This window comes from Felis catus, chromosome E3 (assembly GCF_018350175.1).
Source record: "Felis catus isolate Fca126 chromosome E3, F.catus_Fca126_mat1.0, whole genome shotgun sequence".
Taxonomy (NCBI): Eukaryota; Metazoa; Chordata; class Mammalia; order Carnivora; family Felidae; genus Felis; species Felis catus.
This window is the reverse complement of record NC_058383.1, coordinates 15,323,683-15,347,926: the sequence shown is the minus strand read 5'-3', so window position 1 is coordinate 15,347,926 and position 24,244 is coordinate 15,323,683. Positions and strand designations below refer to the sequence as shown.

At 40.8% G+C, this 24,244-nt stretch overlaps 1 protein-coding gene across 4 annotated transcripts in view; it reads left to right on the top strand.

The window, feature by feature from the left end:
• The window catches only part of LOC101083473 (S-adenosyl-L-methionine-dependent tRNA 4-demethylwyosine synthase TYW1), a 212,081-nt gene that overhangs the window by 110,135 nt on the left and 77,702 nt on the right, over positions 1 to 24,244 (top strand). For all 4 annotated transcript variants that reach the window (XM_023247040.2, XM_023247039.2, XM_023247038.2 and 1 more), the window contains 2 exons: positions 1,019 to 1,196; positions 18,935 to 19,070. In XM_023247040.2, coding sequence (XP_023102808.2) covers positions 1,019 to 1,196; positions 18,935 to 19,070 — 314 coding nt within the window. The remainder of the gene's footprint in view (positions 1 to 1,018; positions 1,197 to 18,934; positions 19,071 to 24,244) is intronic.

The following is a 24,244-nucleotide window of genomic DNA, read 5'->3' as shown; positions in this document are numbered from 1 at the left end:
CCTCCCATATTTTTGTGGTAAAATATACATAACACAAAATTTACCATTGCTGCCATTTTTTAAAATAATTTTTTAAATATTTATTTATATTTGAGAGAGAGACAGACAGAACGTGAATGGGGAAGGGGCAGAAAGAGGTGGAGACAGAATCCGAAGTAGGCTCCAGGTTCTGATGCAGGGCTCGAACACACGGAGCCGTGAGATCGTGACCTTAGCCGTGAGATGGTGACCTGAGCCGAAGTCGGACGCTTACCCGACTGGGCCACCCAGGTGCCCCTCATTGCAGCCATTTTTAAAGTGTATGACTCAGTGTCATTAGGTACATTGTCAATATTGGGCAGCCGTCAGCAGTATCCATTTTCAGAACTTTGTCATCATCCCTAACAGAAGTTCTGTACCCAAGAAAAAATAACTCCTCGTTTCTCCCTCTTCCCAGCCTCTGATAACCTTCTACTTTCCGTCTCTCTGAATTAGCTTATTCTGGGTGCTTCAGATAAGTGGAAACATACAATATTTGCCTCTATGTGTTGGGCTTATTTCACTTAGCATAGATTCATCCATGTTGTCACCTGTCAGCATTGCAATTCTTTGCAAGGCTGAATAACTTTCCATTTCATGTTTATACTAAATTTTGTTTATCCACTTATCTGTTGATAAACATTTGAGCTCATTTCCTTAAACCAACATGAAAGAATACAGAGCTAAGCAAATTATGGAAAGTAATACGTTCTGCATTTCAGATAATTAGCTATCAAAGTTCATTTCGCCTGCTTGTATTGATGTAGTTTAATTAGTATTAAGACTGAGGATGGGATTGCTGCTTTCTCTGATTTACTAATTCTAGTGTTTCTCACTCCCAGCCCTTGTTTTGTATTATTTGAATGGTATCACAAATGAATTTTCCGTCTCTAACCAAAGAGCCATTTAGAAAAATTAAAAATCTGTAATTAAGAAAAACAAAAGTGATAGCCTGTCTCTATGCCTTACTGAGCTTGTTCCTTTTCACTGTGTTCTCCAGGAGTCCCAGGTGTCAGAGAAGATCGTTTTGAAGAAGGGATGATGGTAAAGCACTGCGCCTTGTCCCTTGTGGGAGAACCCATCATGTACCCAGAAATCAATAGGTTTTTGAAATTACTCCATGAGTGTAAAATCTCCAGTTTCCTGGTCACAAATGCACAATTCCCTGTGGAAATCAGGTGAGACATCCAGCTTATTAAGATATTCTTGGATCTGTGTTTGACTGTGGAATGAAATAGGCAGTAATGTATTCAAAAGGGACTTATCGATTACTAGCTACATACAAATGTTGGCATTTTGGGAACAGAGATGGTCCTACTCTTAAAAATTCATTCTATTAGGGAAGATAACATTAGTAAAAAGAGTAGAGGCACAAATCAATTGCTGGGGAAGTTCAAAAGAGAGTGCAATTTTTTTTTTTTTTTCCAGATGGGAGAAACAGTAAAACTTCTCAGGGAAGCTATCATTTAATTGGGATCTTGAAGGTAGGAAGCTGTAATTTTTAATAAGAATCTCCCGAGAAAAATAGGAAGTTAGGGTATTTGTGACACCATTATGTAAATATAGTTCTGGACCACAGAGTGTGTGAAGGAGACTGGCAGCTGGAAACCAAGTTGAAAAGGTTGGGGGTAGATTGTAGAGGATTTTAAGTGCTGTTCTTTGGAAAGATCTTGCTTCCTGCAGAGCAGTCTGCCAGCATGGTATAGAATGGGAGAGCCAAAAAGCAGGCAACTAGATAGAGTGTTCTTTTAGGTAAGAGTCATAAAGATGAAAGTAGGACAGTGAGAATGAGGAGTCCTAAAAAAGATATTATTGAGACATAATAGATCAACTTGGCAAACTGCATGGCTCTGAGAGCCCAGCGTAGAAGAGGACCAATTAACGACTGGGAAGGTTCCAGCTATGCTGATTGCTAGGATTAGGGGGCCCCAGAGCAGCAGAGGATCACATAAGGAAGGAACAGGTTTTGTAGGTAAGATGATTTGGTTTGGATGACTTAGAGGGAGCGCTTTCCAGATGGAGATGACCATCTTCTGGGGCCTGGAAATGACCTGTTTTTGTATTCCGCTTAAACTATGCATATATTATAATATGGAAAACATTACATTTTATTTATTTACCTGTGTTTCCCCCATTAGACTGAGTTGCTTGAGACTGGTGCCCCCTGCTTATTTATCTTCATGTCACCAGTATAATGCCTGTAAGTTCTCAGTAGATGGCTGGTGAAATATTGGTGAAATTCCCACATAGGAATAGAAGACAATGAACTTTCAAAATTCAAAGTTGTTTTGTAAATGCTGACCTCTAAAGTACCACATGAAAAAAAAGAAAATAATTGTCAAATATAAAAAGATACTATTGGAGTGACATCAGAGTCATGGCTGCCTGCCTTCTTCCTTTTTTCCCTTGCCTTCCATTTACAAGTAATGAGATATCCGTAACCAAACAAAAACACACCTCTGTGCAGCACACCAGGACACCCAAGAGATTCATTCACGTGTGTACCCAAAAGTGGGTAGATTGGGTGTTGGAGGAGGCTGTGGAGTGAGGGGAGTGGCAGCAGAGGCTACAGGGACAGGTCTGATAGGGGTGGGGCACCCTACTGGCAGAGGATGTGGAGGCTGAAAGCATTTGCTACACAGCTGGGGAACCACTGCTGTCTCTGAGAGACCTTGGTGACTGGGAGAAAGGAAAGGGAAAGGAAGAAGGCAGACACAGAACTGGAGAGTTTCCTGCTGTCTGCCCCAGGGGATTTAGGCTAAAGGACTGCCCTGGAGCTCTGGGAACTCGCCACTTTAGGATCCTTTTACTTGGTCACGGGCACACCCATAGCCCCAGGTGCTAAGCACACACCTCCTTCCATTTTGCTGCCCCCGCCCCACCCCACCCTCTTTAAATGCACTGCTCTCCCCACCTTAGTGGGGGAGTCCTCTCTTGCAGGAGAAACCAAAAACTTGTGCTTTAGCACCACCTTCTGGAAAAGAAAAGGAAGACTCCCAATTACCAACCTGTCTAAATTATTAGACTCAGAGTAAAGGCTTGACCTAAGTAAGAAAGGTGTTTCCTACTTTAGATTCAGTGGCAGAGGCACTTATCATGAATCACTATGAAAAATCATGGTAATATGGTATCACAAAAGGAAAATGACAGTTTTCCAGCAACTGGACCCCAAAACACAGACTATTCCAATCTCACTGATGACATAATTTGCACTAGCTATTATGACAAAATTCAACAAGCTACAAGAAAACTTAGAAAGGCATGAATAGAAGGAGTACTTTACTGGGATACCTGGGTGGCTCAGTCGGTTAAGCATACAACTCTTGATCTTAGATTTGATCTCAGAGTTGTGAGTTCAAGCCCTGCTTTGGGCTCTGCACTGGATGTGAAGCCTACTTAAAAAAAAAAAACAACAAACGAGTACTTTACCAATGATATTGAAATCCTAAGGAAGAACCAAACAAACTCTAGAGCCGAAGAACTCAATGAATGGCATGAAGAATGCATTTAGAAAGCACCAGCAACAGAGCAGATCAAATGGAAGAGAGAATCAGTGAGCTGGAAGAAAGGAATCTAGAAATGATTTTTTTAAATATTTACAGTCATTTATTTTCTTATCAAAATGATAACATTGACATTAATCTTTTTTTCTTTTTATATAATTTGTTATCAAGTTAACGAACATACAGTGTATTCACTGTGCTCTTGGCTTTGAGAGTAGATTCCCATGATTGATTGCTTACATACAACACCCAGTGCTCATCCCAGCGAGTGCCCTCCTCAATGCCTATCACCCATTTTTCCCTCTCTCTCGTCCCCCCATCAACCTTCAGTTTGTTCTCTGTATTTAAGAGTCTCTTGTGGTTTGCCTCCCTCTGTGTTTGAAACTGTTTTTTCTCCTTCCCTTCCCCCATGGTGAGAAGTAAGATTTTAAGATTTAGGAAAGAGAAACTCTGTGAGGGTGCATGGGTGGCTCAGTCTCTCTCTCCCCCTCCCGTGCTGGCACTCTTTCTCTCTCAAAAAAATAAATAAGCATTAAAAAATTTTTTAAGAAACTCTGTGAGACCTATCAGACTCCATTAGATGAATTGGTATACCAGAGGGAGAAGAGGGGGAGAAGGGAGCAGAGTGGATTTAAAGAAATAATGCTGAGAACTTCCCAAACCTGGGGAAGGAACTGGACATATAAGTCCATGAAGCTAATATAACACTTGTCTCAGTATGAAAAGACCTTCTTCAAGACATATTGTATTGAAACTGTCAAAAGTCAATGATAAAGAATTTTAAAGGTAGCTGGGGGAAAAAAGACAGTAACTTAAAAAGGAACCTGCATTAGACTATCAGCAGATTTCTCAGCAGAAACTCTATAGCCTCAGAGAGAGGAATAACTTTTCAGAATATTGAAAGATAAAAACTGCCAGCCAGGAATACCTGGCAAGGTATCCTTCAAACATGAAGGAAAGATAAAAGCTTTCCCAGACAAACCAAAACTGAGGGGAGTTCACCACCACTAGACCTTACAAGATAAGTTGCAGGGAGCTCTCCAAGCTGAAATGAGAAGATGAAAGTGCACACAAAACCCTGATTAAGGTGGTAAATAGACAATCAGAATTAGAAAACTATAACTGACTTTTAGAATAGCATATTATACTCTTAATTATAGTATAAAGGTTAAAGGAAAAACATTAAAAATAATTATAGCTACTACAACTTGGTAACAAAATCACAGCATGAAAAGATGATTTGTGACATCAAAAATACTGAATAATATGGGGCACTTGGTTGGCTCAGGTTCGACTCTTGATCTCAGCTCAGGTCTTGATCTCAGGGTTGTGAGTTCAAGCCCCATATTGTGCCCTATGCTGGCCATGGAGCCTACTTAAAAAAAAAAAAAAAAAAAAGAAAGAAATAAAAGGATGGAATCTTTATAGGCAAATCAAGATTAATTGCTATCAGTAGAAAATGAGTATTTTATCTATGAGATGTGTTTTGTAACCCTCATGGTAACCACTAAGCAAAAATGTAGAGCATAGACACAAAACATAAAGAAAAGGAAGACAGAGCAAATCATCATGGAAGACCACCAACTTACAAAGGTAGGAACAGAAGGAAAAAAAAAAACAATGGGAAGGCAAGAGATAAGACACCACTAGTAAATAAATCCTTACATGTCAATAAGTCACCCAAAATGTAAATGGACTGAAACCACCAATCACAAGGCTCAGAGGGGCTGAATGGATTTAAAAGACCACAAGACTCAACTATGTGCTGCCTACAGGAGATTTATTTCATCTCTAAAGACTCACACAGACTCAAACTGAAAGGGTGAAAGATGATATTCCAAGATGGAAACCCAAGGAGGTGCAGTACTGATATCAGACAAAATAGACTTCAAGCCCAAAAAGGTAATAAGAGACAGGAAGGTCATTATATAACGATAAATAAATCATTATTACATCAAGAAGATAGAACACTTGCAAGTATATACAGTCCTAATATCCAAGCACTGAAATAGATTAAGCAAATACCAAGAGATCTTGAGGCATAAATAGATAGTTCAGTAATAGTATGGGACCTAAATACCCCACTGTCATCAATGGATAGATCATTGAGAAAGGAAGTCAAGAAGGAAACTTGGAATTGAACCACACTTTAAAGGAAATGGACTTAACAGCCATACACAGAACATTCCAAGATAAAGAAGTCAGTCAACTTAGTAACAAAAACAATCTGATTAGAAAATGGGCAGAAGAACTAAATAGGCAGTTTTGCAAAGAGGACATCAAAATGGCCAACAGGTGCATGAAAAGATGCTCAACATCACTAATCAGGGAGATGCAAATCAAAACCACAATGAGATCCCACCTAATACTTGTTAAAATGGCTACCATGAAGAAAACGAGGGACAACAGATGCTGGTGAGGATGTGGTAAAAAGGGAATTTATACATTATTGGTGGGAAAGTAAATTCGTCCAACCACCAAGAAAAGAATACGGAGGTTTGTCAAAAAATTAAAAATAGGTCTGCCATATGATCCAGCAATTCCACTTCTGGATATATACCCAAAGAAAATGAAAACAGGATTTTGATGAGATATGTACTCCCATGTTTATTGTAGCATTATTCACAATAGCCGAGATATGGAGACAACCCAAATGCCCATAAACAGATGAATGGATGAAAAAAAGTGTGGTACAATACACAATGAAATCTACTCATCCATGAGAAAGCAGGATATGTTGCCATTTGCAGCAAGTTGGATGGATTTCAAGCACATTATGCTATGCAAGTCAGACAAAGACAAGTACTTATATGTAGAATCTAAAAAAGTTAAATCTGTTAAAAAAACAATAAAGTAAAATGGTGGTGACTAGGGAACAAGGTGGGGTGTAAGATTGTGGTGTTTAAGGGTACAGACTTGTAACAAGTAGTAAATAAGCCATAGAGACCTAATGCATAGTATAATGAATATACGTAATAATTACTATAATTATGTAATATAATAAATAGTATATTGGCAATCTTATTACAATATATAAATGTAACATGCTGTATACCTTAAACTTACACAGGATCACATGTCTAATTTAGTAAATAAAAAAGACACTATTGTTTGTAAAAAGAATGATCATACACACAGGCATGCACAAAGTTTAAAATTTAACACCATAGGAAATCAGAGAGTTGGTCAAAATTATTGGCCACCGGGCAGTAATATGAAAAGCAACAAAGTTGTTACAACAATAGCTAAAATGTTACTTTTTGAAGTTGTATAAAAAGGTAGAGTTAAAAGGGAAATATTTTTAAAATGTCAGTGTATCAATTTTGCATGGAGTTACCATTCTTTTTTAAACAACTTTTGTTAGGTTTAAAACCCTTGGGTTTTCAGAGGGCTCATGAGGGAGAAGTTGGGATAGAGAGGTGTTAACGATACACACACACACACACACACACACACACACACACACACACACAGCATATACAAAAAGGGAGTCTGTCCCTAATTTAAGGCATGTTATACATGTGTAAAAAGAATTAAATCTGCCAGAAGTAGGATGTAGGTGATTCCCTGCAAAATAATCACCAAGGAAGATAATTCATTGTTTTTTCATGCACAGTATTCTTTGTGAATGCCAATATGGACCGAGGAGAATTACAGAGAAGTAAATAAGCTGTGTACTCAAAAGTGTCCAGCAAAATGCCTGACACATAGTGAACGCTCAGGAAGTGTTACTGGGTCTCTCTTCCCCACTCTGGCTGGTGAGCCTCCTCTTGTCAGCAGGAGGATCATGATACGACACGACACTGGTACGGTCTTGACTGCCATCAGTGAACAAATGGGTACAAAGGCATTGATTACCCAGTCCTCTAGAATAGGCACTGGTAAATTGGGAGGGAGGCAGAGAGGAAGAGGTGAAGTGGCAGGGGTGGGGGAATGGGAAATTAGCAAATTTCTCTGATGTTGAACACAAGAGGGTTTTTTTTTTTTTTTTTTTTTTTTTTAATGTTTATTTATTTTTGAGAGACAAGAGTGTGAGCAGGAAAGGGGCAGAGAGAGGGAGACACAGAATCCAAAGCAGGCTCCAGGCTCTGAGCTGTCAGCACAGAGCCTGATGCAGGGCTCGAACTCACGAACTGTGAGAGCATGACCTGAGCCGAAGTCGGACGCTTAACTGACTGAGCCACCCAGGTGCCCCTGAACACAAGAGTTTAATAACTGGACGGGTACACCCCATGCAGAATACTCAAGAAAAAAGAGTTCTTGGAAAAGGGAAGTTCCTGTGTTGGATTTCTAAAGCATTCTTTAAGCTCCTATATTAAGGGTGCCATGGTTCAAGGGAGTGTGTCCTTTCTTGAGTTATGTCCTTACCTGGGCAAAGGAGAGAATGTATGGGAAGCAGCCATTTTAGGTTTGGACTTCAAAGAGTTGGCATATTTGGTTATTTATTGAAATATCTACCTAGACAGAGGAAAAAACCCAAAGCTGAGATACACTGATTATTAATGCGTGAATCGAGAAGAATTTCTGATAATTGATAGCCTAATAGAGACGGATTAATGAGCTTAATGTTTAGGTGTACTTTCTCTAAAACAGAGCAATGCTACTGGTGTGGGAGTAATATGTTAGGGGTCCCAAATATAAGGTGGCTTCCCTACCCCTCATTTCTCCAAAGAAAGATGTGAATAGTTCAGAAACAATTTAAAAGAAGAACACTGAGATTTGACATACCAAATAGTACAATGTGTTGTAAAACGACAAGTTTCAAATACTCTGGACTGTAGAGTAGTGAAACAATAGTCCTGAGATGCTCCTACTTTTAAACTAATACTTTCCTGACTTGAGGCCTCTTTGAATTGAGCCAAGTGCTCTCTCACTTTTACCCCTGTGGCCCAAGAGAAAATGGAAAGAGAAATGCTTCTCCAAGTACAGATGATATTTGGAGGAATCCAAATACCAGTTTCTCTGGTGTCTTAGTGTCTTTCAGAAAAACAAGGCAGTAGATTTATGAACAGAGCATAGAGGTCTTGAATTTTGGAAGTCCTCCCTAATGTTTATAGTGCTAATTCTGTATAGAAGTTCAGCTCCTTCAGGGGTACCTGGGTGGCTCAGTCGGTTAAGTGTCTGACTTTGGCTGAGGTCATATTCTGACGGTTTGTGAGTTCCAGCCTGGTATTGGGCTCTGTGACGGCTCAGAGCCCGGAGCCCTCTTTGGATTCTGTGTTTCCCTCTTTCTGCCCCTCCCCACTCACTCTCTGTTTCTGTCACTCTCCCCTCCAAAAATAAACATTAAAAAAAAAAAAAGTTCAGCTCCTTTAGTTGAGCTTTCAAGTGGACATCTTGCGACCATTTTAGCATTGAGCATGCACTAGGAAGTGATGAAGCTGTCTGAGTGACTGGGGGGTTTATTAAGTTGTTTTTTTTTTTTTTTAATTAAAACAATATTTTTTCTAGATTACTGTAGTATCGCCCATACTCTGAGACCTTCTAAGGAGATTCTCGGCTTTGTCAGTTGGCCTTCCCTTGACCCACATGCAAGTGTTACTTTCAGGCTACTTGCCTTTCCAGGATACTCAACTTCTCCTTAAGAGAATTTCAGTTTCCCCTCCAACTCCAAAGTATGTGGCTCTTTGCTGACAGTTCTTCCACTGAGGGGAGTTTTTGCAGTGAATAGTCCTCAAGGATTATGGAGGATAGAAGCGAACCCCTTAAGCAAATAAGAAAGCTATTAGGCTCTGTGCAGCTTTATGATTTTGTCAACACAGGGGCTAATAAAAGTGACGAAAATATGTAAGACACATAGTATTAATAATAGGACCGGTAGTGATTGGACCATAAAAACCCTTTCTCTTGAGGAAAAGCCCTCTTCATTTCACCAAAACAAGTGGTTTTATAGTGGTATTTTTAAATTTTTTTTGTCAACGTTTATTTATTTTTGAGACAGAGAGAGACAGAGCATGTACAGGGGAGGGGCAGAGAGAGAGGGAGACACAGAATCTGAAACAGGCTGCAGGCTCTGAGCGGTCAGCACAGAGCCCGACGCGGGGCTCGAACTCAAGGGCCGTGAAATCATGACCTGAGCCGAAGTCGGACGCTTAACCGACCAAGCCACCCAGGCGCCCCATATAGTGGTATTTTTAATAGGCATATAACCGATATATCATAGTCTCTTATCAGTTATCTTTTCTTACAATCACTCATCTTAAAACTGAGTCCCTCAAACTGACAGTCAATTTATTTAGCTCATAATTCTGGGTCAGCTGGGAGGGCTTTTGATCTCATCTGGCTTTGCTGGCCTCAGTGCTGTTCACGTGTCAGTTGGCAGATCTGCTGGGCTGGCCGGTTCGTGATGGCCATGGCTGGGACAACTGGGGCTTCTACTCATGTAGCTTATTTTCCAGTAAGTTAGTCTCAACTTCATCACGTGGTGGCAGGGCCTCAAAGAGCAGCAGGAGAGGGCAGGCTTCAGTGCACAAGCATCTTTTCAGCCCCTACTGTGTCACACTTGCTCACTTCCATTGGCCAGAGCAAGTCACAGCTGAGCTTAGAGGCAGCGAGAGGGCACTCACAGCTGCAGGGCAAGGGGACGTGGATGTAGGGAGAGGAGGACTATGTCCGTGTCTGCAGTCCGCTCCATGGCACAACGGGCTGTAGTTGTCAAGGAGGATAAAGTTGAGCCACCGGGACCCGGTATTTCTTAGACGCTCAGTTGAAAAAGAATATATAGTTATGTGGGATGGTTGGAGTGTCATTAAGACCAGAGGTTTCAGGTTGGCAGTTTACCAGAAGTAGGTTTTATTTGTCCTGCACCATGTTCAAAAGCTTTTTTGTTTGTTTGTTTTCTGAGCCAACATTTAACATCCAGAGATTTTGTATAAAATCTGAATTTCTGACTTTTGGGAAAGACAGTGTGGCAAAAATTGTCAAAGGCCGAGTAAAAAGTGCCGTTTTTACCACACTATAACACTTCACTCTTACCTGGTTTTATTACTTGCTGCACTTCTGACACCAGCTGTGTGGATTTTTTCCACATCAAGCAATTCTCCAGTTCTTTGCGGACACCCAACTGGGTGTCCTACAATTCAGTTATGACACCATCTGGAGTTAATGCAGACCACACAGGTTCAAGACTCAGTCTCACAAGACTGCCCCACTTCAGACACCAGCCGCAGTCCCAGATTGTACCCGTACTTCTGACCAGCCAGCTATAGATTGGGGCTTCCCGTGACTCGCTCTTCCGGTTCAGTAATTTGCTAGAACGGCTCACAGAAATCAGGGAAAACCGTTTACTTATGATTATTGGCTTATTATAAAGGATACGACTCAGGAATAGCCAAATGGAAGAGGTGCATGGGACAAGGCCTGGGGGAAGGGTCGCTACACTTCCACACCATCTCCCGGAACACTACCCTCCCAGGACCTCCGTGTGTTCACCAACCTGGAAGCTTTCTGAACCCCATCATTTTGGGGGTTTTACGGAGGTTCCATCGCATAGGCATGATTGATTCAATCATGGCCAGTTGGTGATTAGCTCAACCTCTGGCCTGTCTCCCCTCCCTAGAGGCTGGGGGTGGGGTGGGGCTGCAAGTTCCAACCTTTAATCACGTGGTTGGTTCTTCTGGCAACCAGTCCCTATCCTGAAGCTGTCTAGGGACCCATCAGGAGTCACCTCATTAGTAAAGTAATTCTTTGTGGTTTTAGAGGTCTATTACGGATAGTGAAAGATGCTTCCCTCACCTCTGTAACTCAGGAAATTCCCAGGATTCTAGGAGCTGCATGCCAGGATCCAGGGACAAAGATCAAATATATATATCTTATTATACAGCATCGCACCGTGTAATGTTTATCTTTATGATGAAGCCTGTGGTTTTCAGCCTGCGTGACTGTTGTCCATTTTGTCATCTCCTCCACCATGAGGCTAAGTATCACCTGCCACTTGTCAGAGGGGTTGCACCATGCATTCTCTTATAGCAGAGAAATTTGTCACCATTTCTAGCAAATGTGGAACAACAAAGGGTAGACTCTGTGTTTCACATGCAGTCTGTGTTTTGGTGTCCAAAGAACTTTTTCCTTTAAAAGTGGCTTGCTTGATTCACACTATCTTCCGCCCCTACAGACACGGGAATTTAGGACCCTTATTCTAATTCTGTACAGTCTGTGCTTGCATTCAACCCTGCAATCAGAAAGGTCCGTCACACCATTCGTCTACCAGAGCACACCATGTCATTCCTTCTTGTAAGTTGCTCTGCGCTGTGATGCCAATGACCTACAGAAAGACACCTTGTTAAAGGCAGACCTCTGAAGGTCATCGTGCTGTAAGGTGATGAAGTTGTTGAGAGTGATGTTCTAAACACCGAACAGTCTCTTCTCTCTGAGGACTCGCAGAAACTAACTGGTTTGTTCTTCTTTTGTGTTCATTTGAAACTTATGACTGTGTCCCCCCCTCCCCCCCGTCTTTATAAATGTGTTGGGGTGAGAGGCCCTTTGTAGACTTTGTAGACTTTGTAGACCGGCACATTCTTAGCTTCGTCTTGAGTCCCCCTGCTTTACTTTTATTTTATCATTATTTTCTTATCTGTTTGTTTTATGTTGTTTTTAAATTTACATTTAAAATCTTATTATTTTTTTTCTTTTTTGGTAAAATATTGTTGATGCAAAGCTTTCTGTGTGTTAGCTACTGATCATAAGACTATAGAACTATGTTCCATATTTAACTCTGGCACAGTTAACACTTTGCTTCTCAGACCTCCTCACCACCACCAAATTTGTGCTAATGTCCATTTACCTTTGAGCACCTTCTTCTAAAACCAGGTGTGAACTTCATTCTGTGTTGCTTCTTCCAGTGGTATTTCTGGTACTTTGTTTGCTGTGTTTTTTTCCTTTGGTTGGTTTTTTTGTTTGTTTGTTTTTGAGAGAGAGAGGCAGCAAGCCGCGGAAGGGCAAAAGGAGAGAGAGAATCTTGAGCAGGCTCCATGCTAACCATGTGGTTGCAGGATCACTGCAGGGCTTGATTACATGATCCCGGGACCATGACCTGAGCCAAAATCAAGTCAGACACTCAACTAACTGAGCCACCCAGGCGTCCCTGTTTTCCTTAGTTTTTGCTAAGACATTCACCATACATATGTTAGAGAACCTTTATTGTATTGCTCTTCATATATTAGATGCTTATTGAATATTTAAAGAAATGTATGAGTTTTAACAAAGTTTTCTTGTATTTGTTAGCTCTAAGTGGTTACAGGAAACCACTTATAATGAAATAAGAATTATAAATACCACCTGATCCTTTCAGTAGAAGCTTTTTTCCCTCCTCCCAGCCCATTTTGTTTGTAGCAAACATGTTAAATTTAAAATACAGTCTTCTTTTGTGTCTGTGCATTGATAGAACACTTTTCAGAAATATGCATGTCTAGATAAGCTAAAAAAAAAAAGAGAGAAAGAGAGAAGAAGTACAGTGAGGTGGTAAGAGCTGGGCTCTGGTCTAAAAGAAGCTTTGACTCTTAACTGGAGCTCTTGCTGTCTTAGTGACACTGGGAAGATGACTGTTCGGGGGCCTAGTTTCCTAACCTGTGAGCTGATTTGGTATTAATGTGGCATTGTGAGTATATGAGATAATGCATGGAAGCACTTAGAAGTTTCACTTTTGGAAAGGTAGGCTAAATAATAATCGGTCAAAGTATACTTTAAGACAAGAACCGTTACTTGAGATAAGATGGACATTTCTTAATAAAATATTAAACCCACCAGGAATATAAAACAGTTTTTAACAACTTAAAACTTGCAAACACTCAATAACGTAATCTCAAAATTGAAAGAACTATAAGGAAAAATGGTAGGTTTTTCACACATTTCTCTCAAACTGATAAAACAAGCGAATTAAAATCAATAGCAGCAGTGAAGGTTCAAACGACTAAATCAACACATTTAGCCTGTATTACAGAAAGAGAGCATTGGCACAAGAAAACTTTGGAATATAATTTCTTTTCAAGAGCAAGTTCTGCAACTTGCTTTGCAGAACAATTACCAAATGGCCATATGCTGGGCATTATAGCAAGTTTCAACAAAGTATTGAAATCATACAGAGCATGGTATCTGAACATACTGGAATTAAACTATAAATGAATACAGAAAGATTACTAGAGTATTCCAGTATGTTTGTAATGCAAGCAATGCACTTCTCATTCACGTATGGGTTAAAGAAGAAATCACAGTGGACATAGAAAATGTTGTGATGAATAATGGTAGAAATAAAAACAAAATGTACGTGATGAATGTCAGCAGGAATAACAGTACAGACCTTCAAAACCTGCTTCTCTATAAAAACAGTGAGAACACTGGCAAAAAATTGTCAGAGTCTTAACCAAAGGTCTACAACAATCTGAGGAGCATTTATTCTAGAAAAATGTCTGAATCTCAATAAGAACAGTAAGCTTTGTGATATGTCGATATGTCCTATTTTATGTCCTGAGTTTCCTGATGTCTTAATATGTTCTATTCCATTCTAACTTCCCAGCTCTGCAGTAGCCATAAAAGCTAATAGCTTATAGTCCTAGTAAAAACCAGCAGCCTGGCAGCCAGGGGAGGAGGCAAAACAGAGTTGGAACTCCTTCAAAGTCCCATTTCCAGAGAATTGTCATCCTGTGGGTTGTGTGGCAGTTCCCTGGAACCCCTCACGCACAGGGGTTGTCTTTATTTGAAGTGACTCATATTTTGTCTGGTGAAAAAGCCTTTCTCTGGGGTGTTTCTCATCAATAGTCATCGGCAGCTGTTCAACTTCACAGCTGCCTGAAGCAGCAGTAATGGTCGGGGCAAACGAGAAGCTGACCAAAGAACTTAAAGGGGAAAGCTGGGCAGTGAGATGTTCATAGGGAACTTTGAAAAGCCCCGTATGTTCCTGGGAAGCTGGAAGCGCACACACGTGGGCAGGGCTGTGGGCTTGCCAGGGAAGATTTGACAAGGCTCTGTGTTCTCACCTCTTCCCCAGTGTTGACGTCTTGAACAAGCAGACAGTGAAGACTAAGGCAGAGCTGTCAACTGCCTGCCTGGGCATTGAAGGCATGCCCCAACACACACACGCACAACCCGTAGCAAAGTCTGGGAGCCTTACCAGTTGAAGGCATTTAAGTTATCTCTGGCCAGTCATTAGCAGCCCACTAAGCTAACCCAACAGGCTAAACACAAGAAAGAATACAGAATTTACCAAAGTAGTTCAGTAACAACAAAAGCAGCAATAAACAAACAGAGCGACAGTGCTTGGTTTGGGAGGTATCCGATGTACAGACTTGCCACATAATATTATTTAAAATGTTAAATGTTTATTTAAAAAAGTCACGAAATAGACAAATGAGAGTATGGCCCATACACAGAGAAGAAAACAACTAATGGAAACGGTCTTTTTTAGATTCCACACATAAGTGAGTTCACGCAGTATTTGCCTTTCTGTGTTTGGCTATCTCACTTAGCATAGTGTCCCCCAGGTTCATCCGTGTTGTAAATGACAGCATTTCCTTTTTTCTCATGGCCTGAATAATATGGCCTGTGTCTGTCTATATTTTTTCTTTATCCATGTGTCCACATTTTCTTTATCCATTCATCTGTTGATAGAAATGTTGTTTCCATGTCTTGGCTATTCTGAGTAATGCTGCAGTAAACATGGGGTGCAGGTATCTTTGCAAGATACTGATTTCATTTCCTTTGGATAAATACCCAGAAGTGGGATTGCCACACATACAGTTCTATTTTTAATTAATTGTTAATTACATATTTCTATATAACCATTATTAATTGTATAATTAATTAATATTACTTATTATTCCCATTTATTTGGGTCTTCAATTTCTTTGATCACCTTTGAGAAGTTCTTAGACGAATATAACAATACGCTTTCTAAGGCTCCATTCCTGGAGAGTGATTCTGTTTCAGGAGAGGCCCAAGAACCTGAGTTTGCAGGTCCTTCTGATGCATGTTGTCCTGACCACAGTTGGAGACATTCTGCTGTGGGACTTGAAATACTGCTCTTGGCTTTCTGTGACAAGAGGCCTGGCCAGCGCTGCCTGTGAAAGGCCGTTCTGATGGAGACATTGTGGTGCAGGGCTAGGTGAACACGCTCCGAATCTCTAGGCTCGAATCTCATCGTTGACACTTGTGGATTCTTGAACAAGCTACTTAGCTACTTAACCCTTCGAGTCACAGTTTCATCAACTTTAAAATGGGCAAAACTGGCAACCACCTTGTTAGTTTACCATGAGTGTTCAATGAACTGGATGAGAAGGGTAAGGCACTTAGCACAGTGCACCCAGCACATGATGAATACTCAGTAGATGGTACTTTTCTCCTTCCTCTTTATCCTCCTGCTCTTTAACTCCTAAATTATTTGACCAGGCCTAACAGCCCCAGATTATCTTAGAGATTCTGGTTTTAATAGTATTGGATCTTTGGGCTGTTTTGGTTGGTTATTTATTTGTTTGTTTGTTTGTTTATTTTTGTCTAATAGGAGCATCAAACTTCTTCTCTAAGCCACTTGATTTCTTGCAAACATAAATCTCTCTTCCTTTTTTCCTTTCTGTACAGATTAGGAGGCCTGAGGCCTTTCCATACAGAAAGGAAAAAAGGAAGCATTTTTACGTTCAGTTGTCAGTGCATTTCTATATATGATCATTTTTAAACATGTTTATTTATTTAGTTATTTTGAGAGAGAGAGTGCGCGCTTGCACGAGTGGGGGAGCGGCAAAGAGAGAGGGAGAGAGAGAGAATCCCAAGCAGGCTCTGTTCTGTCAGCTTCGAGCCTGATGCAGGGCTTGATCTCACAAACCATGAAACCATGACCTGAGCTGAGATCAAGAGCTGGACACTTAAACGACTGAGCTACCCAGGCACCCCTATATATTTGATCATTCTTAACTTAGAGATATAAAATGAGCAGGATGAGGAGCGCCTGGGTAGCTCAATCAATGAAGCATCTGAATTCGGCCCAGGTCATGGTCTCATGGTTAGTGAACTCGAGCCCCGCGTCAGGCTCTGTGCTGACACCTTGCACCTAGGAGTCTGGAGCCTCCTTCAGATTCTGTGCCTCCCTCTCTCTCTGCCCCTTTCCCACTCACACTCTGTTTCTCTCTGCCTCTCATAAATAAATAAACATTAAAAATTTTTTTTAAAAATGAGCAGGATGAAGGATCACCACAATAATCATATGAAGGCGCATTGGGCATTTTCAGTGGGGTTTAGGCTTTCAGTTGTATTTCCCTTTTATTATATGGTCCTTTTTAATTGTTTTCAGCAGCAATGTTAGATTCTCAAACACAAATTATTATCATGATTTTAAAGTTATAACATTCTCTTGCTTTTGGGGGAACTAAAATGATAGCTATCATTGTATAGAATGGAGATAGGTAGATGACCATGCTGAGAACCACATTGCTTGCCCTGGGGAATAGAGGCCAGTACCAGGCACATATAAGATCCCTGAGGCTCAGAAAATTTCTCCCAGTACTTTTAATATTTTGAGTCCCTTAGGAATAAGTTCTGTAATTCCTAGGAGTTTTTCCTCTTTTCCATTCTTCGCCTGCTCCTTGGTAAGAGCAAGCAATAAACTTCCTTGATTGTAGCATCTCAGATATTTAGTATTGACTAAAATTTCTTATTGGTACTGTCAGTGTTCAGGGCTTCCCATTTTGCAACTGATGGAGGTTTGTAAAATAACTAGGGCCTTTGGAATTTACTGTTCATAATCTTAAGTAGTTTTGGAGGCATAGTGAAAAGGTCAGGTCAGTTCCCATTTTTGCATTAGGCAGCTTTATGACAAAGTCCTGCAAGTATCAGATAATGATAGCCAACAGTATCCATTAAGACAGCCTCTTTTATTTTTATTTTTTGTAAAACATGAGTCCATTTAAGGTAGCATGCCCTGTCTGTTATTAAAGAGGCTCCCAGGAAAAGGAATGATGAGACAGAAGTATGCTCCTGTTTTTCATTTTCAGTAATTGATGTCCTTTGCTCAGTAGTGACACAGTATTGAACTTTTAAGGATTCCCTTTGTAACCAGCATTGGAGAGGGATTAAAGCAATGAGTCTGCCAATATGTAATCACTTCTTTCTTAACTTTGGTCAGACCTTCTCTACTTTTAATAACTTCGGGTTCAGACCCCTGTGATTTTTCCATATGTCACTAAGCCAGATGGTGGTAAGCGTTTGTGTGGCCTGCATGCCCTCAGAAGCTTTGTTAGCTGAAGTCAACAATATCAAGTAAAAAGTAGCTTTAAGTATCTGCCTGTAAGGCTGGGTACAAAGAAAGCTATGGTTCCTGCCCTTGAAGGTCTTACACTCAACGACAGATAAGACCGATACTGATAGATACAAAAAGCATATAAACCCCTTTGCTGGTGAATTTCATGGCATGTGAATTATATTTCAGTTTTTGAAAGTGCATAGACTTTGAAACAAAAACGTGTAAATAACATTCCAGGGGTAAATACAAATCCTGGAATAGTTATAGAAAGTTAATAGTGGGAAAATTTGGTCAAAGGATTATTAAAGGGAAGTTTCTTTCTTGTTGCAAGTTTATTGAAGGGAATGAATTATGAGGCCCACTTGAAGGGAGAGGAGAGAGGTTTTGGAAAGAGCACAATCTGGGCTCGATGCATAACTGGCAAATAGGATAGTAGATCAGAATGACTTAATGAAATGAGTCCGTGAATTTGAGAGAAGTGGAGAATGAGTGGTATTCATGGAAACTGATCAAGAAGGCGAAGAAAAAGAATCTGCAACGTATGGTTTTCTTGGGGGTTGTGCTCCTTTGTAAGGGCTTGGTTGTTGTTGTAGCTCTGCATTGCTTAAGGCTCCCTGGCTAGGGAGCTTTGCCCATGCAAGGCTGGACTTTAAACTCACTCTGGCTCTTGGAGGCATAGGTGAGCTACTGGTGTGGCTTTGTGCCTTTCTAGGAAGGCTTGAGCTTTTTGGGGTTGTTTCTTGTTCCTTAGGAAACTTCCATCAGGGAAGTGACGATGGGAGGTGGCCTGTCAGCAGGGACCCCATGTGGCGGTGACATTTCAGCTGTATAATTCTTGAACGGCAGAGTTCACGGGGAAACTTAAGTCTGAGAGCCCCTTCTAATTGCCCTGGGCTGATGGTACCTGACCTGAAGCTAGAGCTCGTTTTGTTTATTTTCCACTATATACTGTTTGAAGAGGGGCCAGTTTTAAGTAATTGAATGTTTTCAGGTTATTAAGGATAGTGTCCAGTCCATTTTAGAAATAATCAACTGACAGCCTATTGTACCACATCATTCAAATCATTGCTAGACCCCGTGACATGTTGAATTACCCCATCTATTATTGATTGTAAATTTTACAGCATGACAAGCCTGACATGGGCATAATTTTTTCCCTATTGTTTTTTGTTTTGTTTTTCAAATTATGAAGGAACCTCAAACCAGTCACACAGCTGTATGTCAGTGTGGATGCTAGCACCAAAGATAGCCTGAAGAAAATTGACCGCCCACTCTTCAAGGATTTCTGGCAGAGATTCCTCAACAGCTTAAAAGCCTTGGCAGCAAAGGTAAGAATTATGACATCTTTAAAAGAGAGGGGGGGTGGGAAAGAAGAAGTGGAGAGAGGTGGTTTTTAAAAAAAAAACCTTCAACCTTGTTTTAGACTTCCACCCACTTTGATTATTCAATAAATATTTATTGAGTTCCTCTTAAGTTTGTAGCACTCTGCCTTTTATGTATAATTTGTCCTTCATGTATTTAGGGAGAGAGATACATGCTCCCAAAGTTAATTAATAAAACATAGTAAAGTAGCAGTTCATAGCTACCCTAGAAGAGATAGCAGCAAATAGTATATGTTTAAATACGAGATTAATTTTCTTGCATTTCTAAGACCAAATTTCCTACCTATAAGGGACTCAGCCTCAGAATTTCCAAATTTAATGCCTTTTTCTTCCAGCATTTGCCCTCTTTTATGTCTTCTCTTAGGTCATATTTACTTTCCTAGTCTTTTATATTTTGAGAGAGTGAGCACATGTGAGCGGTTTGAGGGCAGAGAGAGAGGGGGAAGGAGAGAGAACGGGCAGGGGAAGGGTAGAAGAAAAGGGGGAGAGAGAGAATCCCAAGCAGGCTCCCAACGTGGGGCTCGATTGTATGATCTGATCCGTGAGATCATGACCTAAGCCAAAACCAAGAGTCTGACGCTTAACTGACTGAGCCACCCAGGCACCCCTACTTTCCTATTCTTTTCGACCTAAAGTAACCTTCTGATTCTTCTTTTCCGTTAACCCCATATTGTAGCAGTTGGTATTTTCTGTTAGTTCTGCCTCTCTTCTCTCATAGCCGTTCCCTTGTCCTGTTCTCTTTGCTTTTGCCTTGCAGTCCTTCACACTTTACTCAAACATGACAGATAATGAGAGTCACCACAGAAGCTTCAAAAATTACAATTTCCTATTCCTAGTGGCATTTGAGAATCTGCATTTTAAACATCGCAAGTGGCTTTTGATGTGCCGGCCCCATCTGGGACTCACTGTCCCAGAAAACCTCCCTCTCTCTCCTTTGCCCAGCCCTTACTCACTTTGCCGTTCCTGACCCACCCTGTCTGGCCCCAGGAAGGCCATCCTTCCCTGCTTATGTTGGTGTCTCTGCAGATGCGCCCACTACATTTTCCAAGTCTTTGGTTACCTCCCCAGAGCCGAGATTGTCCTTTCTTTCCATTTCTTTGACTTGTGTGTGACCTTCCATGCTCAACTTCATTATTACCTCAATTTTGAAGCCTTTTCCAGTTGCAAACAGCTGCCCCTGTCTCCCTTAAGTTTTATATCTATAAACACACATTATTTCTGCTGTTTTATCTCATCGTCTCTCTTCTCAACTGAATTCCTCACTCATGTCTTAATTCCACACAAAGTCTGCACAGTACATCTTATGGTACTTGAAAAGTGTTTCTTGAAAGAATAAATGGGTGGAAACTCAACAGAGCTCTGTTGTGGTAAGATGTATACATACATTTTCTGGGCCGTTCAGATGATTAAAACTCCCCCTTCCCCCATTTTATGCTTGAGAAGTTAAATCAGTGCCTTTTTGCGCAATTAGCACTGACAGTATTTAGGTAATGCAAAATAGGCATTTGGTTTCTCATCTGACCGGTCTTGGATTATTTAGAAAGCTGGCAAGCCAGGTGCTTCTTGGGCTCCTAAAGTCTCTTCGTCCTGGACTTCACCCTCAGCTCTATTCCCTTCACTCATTGCCGAGACAGGAGATACATGGCGTACAAGTCAGAATGCACTTAGATAGAAGCCAGACAGCAGGAGCCGGCATTATCGGACCCATCTGAGATTGTTACCTAGGCTGTATTCTGAGTCAGATGTGGACGATGAGAAGCAGGCATTAGTAGAATGGCTTAATAGCTTCTTTTTTCTTTTGGCCAAAATTTTCCACAAAATGTATTCTTGCTTGGAGTTATAAGCCCTTAGATATCCTATTCAGTTGTAAGTACTCTGGGTTGACTCATTGAGAGTAATGAAATAATTTAAAGTTGTGCAGTATTTTCTAACCTGTGAGCTTCTTACATGTAACGTCATAAATTGTGTCCATGTAACTCTGGTTGGAAGATTTTCCTTGGGCTGTTAGACTATCCTGGCAGATTAGGGCAAGTGCTTTCTAAGCATTTTGTAGCAATTAAAGTGCATGTTTCTTATTGTATTGTTCATGTTGCCATTTAAGAAAGATCTGTGACAGGGAACTGCTCTTAAATTAACTAGATCTAGCTATGTTACTTCCTTCTGAATATCTAATATTACTGGTACAGTAGATACTATCAAAGTTCTGCTTTACTGCTGTTTAATACTCAAAAATAACACTTATGTTGTAACTATACTTATTAGCTAGGCTCCAACATGTTATTACTGTAATCTGGCATCATTTGAGTTTTTAAATAAAACATTTTAAATGAAAGTGACTTTAGATACTTTAATTAGAACATCTATGCATTATATTATTATCTTTATTGCCTGTTGAGGCTTTTAGTACGTTAGTACTTTTTGTTATTTGTTTTAGGCTTAGCAAGGAAAGGCATTAGAATTGAAAGAATTTCTTGAACTTTATAAACAGAAAAATTTGATTTGTCCCAAGATTTTCAGCCTGTTTATGAGCTAGTGTAACCCAAAGCAGAAAGAGGTAGGGTATTTGGGGTTTTTTTGTTTTTTGTTTTTTTGTTTTTTTACTCATGGCTAGTATAGTATTTTCATTTCTGGATCTTTATCCTTTGTCAAATTGTTCTGCTTCAAATATGAGGAGAGAGATCTATTGGTACTTGGGTATATGGGGCTAAAAAGCAATTCCATCAAGGTAACACAGCAAAAAATGTGTTAGCTTCAATTTCCGTCCACGACAGCTACTTGTCACACAGTTTTTTTTTTTTTTAAAGAAAAATCCATCTTGTAAATGACAACACTGACTGCCTTTGGCAGGAGACTTTTATCAGCTGTGTGACCAGATGTGTTTCTGCTGCACATTGTCATGCCAGGCTGAAGATCCAGCAGGATAAGCAGTGGTATTGATATCCTTGAAACGTTATATTTGAAAAGAAAGACAAAAATAGTTGTCTGCATTACACATTCTTAGATCTCAAGAGTGAACATTAGCACTGTTTTCCGCAAATGTGAGCATGCTCTGCCCTGATGTTATTAGAGTTAATATAGTTTCATTGTTAAGAAGGGCTTATTGTACATTAATGAGGTAGATTTGTATCTAATAAGAGGTAAACCAGTGTATCCATGTGGCCCACAATTTGCAGCTTAAAAAACAAACATTTAATATTTGACTTCCTTATCTCTGATTATAAAAACATTATGTGTTCATTACGGAAACTCAGGGGACGTAAAGAGAAGTATAAAGAAGCAAGGAAAGAGGTTACTTATAAATCCAGGACCTTGAGACACCGACTGCTAACATTGAAAGTACTTCTGTTTAATCCTTTGGTGACGGGCGGGGGGGGGGGGGGGGCTGCGTTTTTACATAGGTAACTCAATTTTATATGTTGCTTTTTGTTGTTAACATGAGGTCATAGCATTTTTTCATGCTATTAATTTTTCTGTATGACCTTCGTGTTAAAGACAGCTTAGTTTTTCACCTCAGCGTGAGATCACAGAAAATACATATATTGGTTTCTGCACCCGGTTTCTGGCACAGAGCTCCTAGAACCCTGGTAGTGTTCTAAGTGGTAAGGCCATCTTGTTTTAGTGTTTCACTTTTGACCCCATACTTCACATAGGGCTCCTAAAACCCTTGTAAATTCCTAAGTGATAAGACCACGAAGATCATCTCTTGTTCTAATGAGGTGACTCTGGGGGGACTCCTAAGTGGCTCGTAGATTGATCTCGTCACCAAAAAGATGAAGCTAATCAGAAGGCTGGAATTTTCTGTGGGTTCCCCGCCCCCCACCCCACTGTGCTTCCCCATTTCTCTAGAGAGGGGAGAGGGCCTAGAAATGGAGTAAATAATTGATCATACCTACATGAGGAAGCCTCCATAAATCCCAGTAGGGAGTTTGGGAAGCTTCAAGGTTGGTGAACACAGTCACACCAGAGGGTAACACGCCCCAACTCCATGGGGACAGAAGCTCCTGGGCTCGGGAGCCTCCCAGACCTCACCCTGTGTACCTCCTCATCTGGTTGTTCATCTGTATCCTTTCATAAACTGGTAGATGTAAGTAAGTGTTTCCCCGAGGTCTCTAATCTGCTCTAGCCAATTAATCGAACCTGAGGGAGGAAGGTCAGAAGCACACGTGGTAACCTAGACTTGACATTGTCTAAAGTGTGCTGCAGTGTCAGAAATGAGTTAAGTTGTAGAACACCCAGTTGGTGTCACAGAGAATTGCTTGTGGGGGAAAACCGCCCACATGTTCGATGGCCAGACGTGTTCTGTCTTAGTGGAAAGGGAGACACATAGGAGAGAACACTGGGTTGTTCCCTACTCACTCGGTTTCCTGCTTCTTGGCCAGTAGGGGGGTCTAGTGAGAGTGTGTCATGTTCTGGCACACTTCTTCAATTGTGCGTGTCTGGCAGTAAAGTCAAATTCCTGTCTTTATCACACTCGAGAGGGAGCCTTGATGCCTGTGCTGCTCGTGAGTTGCAACATACACACGTTGTCATTTAAAACCATTTCTGAAGTCACGTGCAGCCAGAGATGGCATGTCCTAGTCGGTAGCATTGCTATTTTCATTATTGTGTGTCTTACAATCTAGAGTATCTTAGATGAAATGAAAGAGCATATCTTCTCCCTTACCTCCTTTTTGGGATGAACAAGTCTCCCCTCCATCGTTCTGACTAGTCCTGCTGCTTATTGACCCATTTTCTTTATTTCCGCCTCCCAGCATTGATGCCAAAGTCTGCTCTTCAGTCTTTGTCCATCTGGCTGTGGTCTGCATATGTTTTTTTTTTTTTTTTTTTTAAATTTTTTTTTCAACATTTATTTATTTTTGGGACAGAGAGAGACACAGCATGAACGGGGGAGGGGCAGAGAGAGAGGGAGACACAGATACGGAAACAGGCTCCAGGCTCTGAGCCATCAGCCCAGAGCCTGATGCGGGGCTCGAACTCCCGGACCGCGAGATCGTGACCTGGCTGAAGTCGGACGCTTAACCGACTGCGCCACCCAGGCGCCCCTGCATATGTTTTTTTATTGTCATCTTTTTTTAGGCTTTATCTTGCCCTTTACCTTCATCTGTTACCCATGAGCCTGC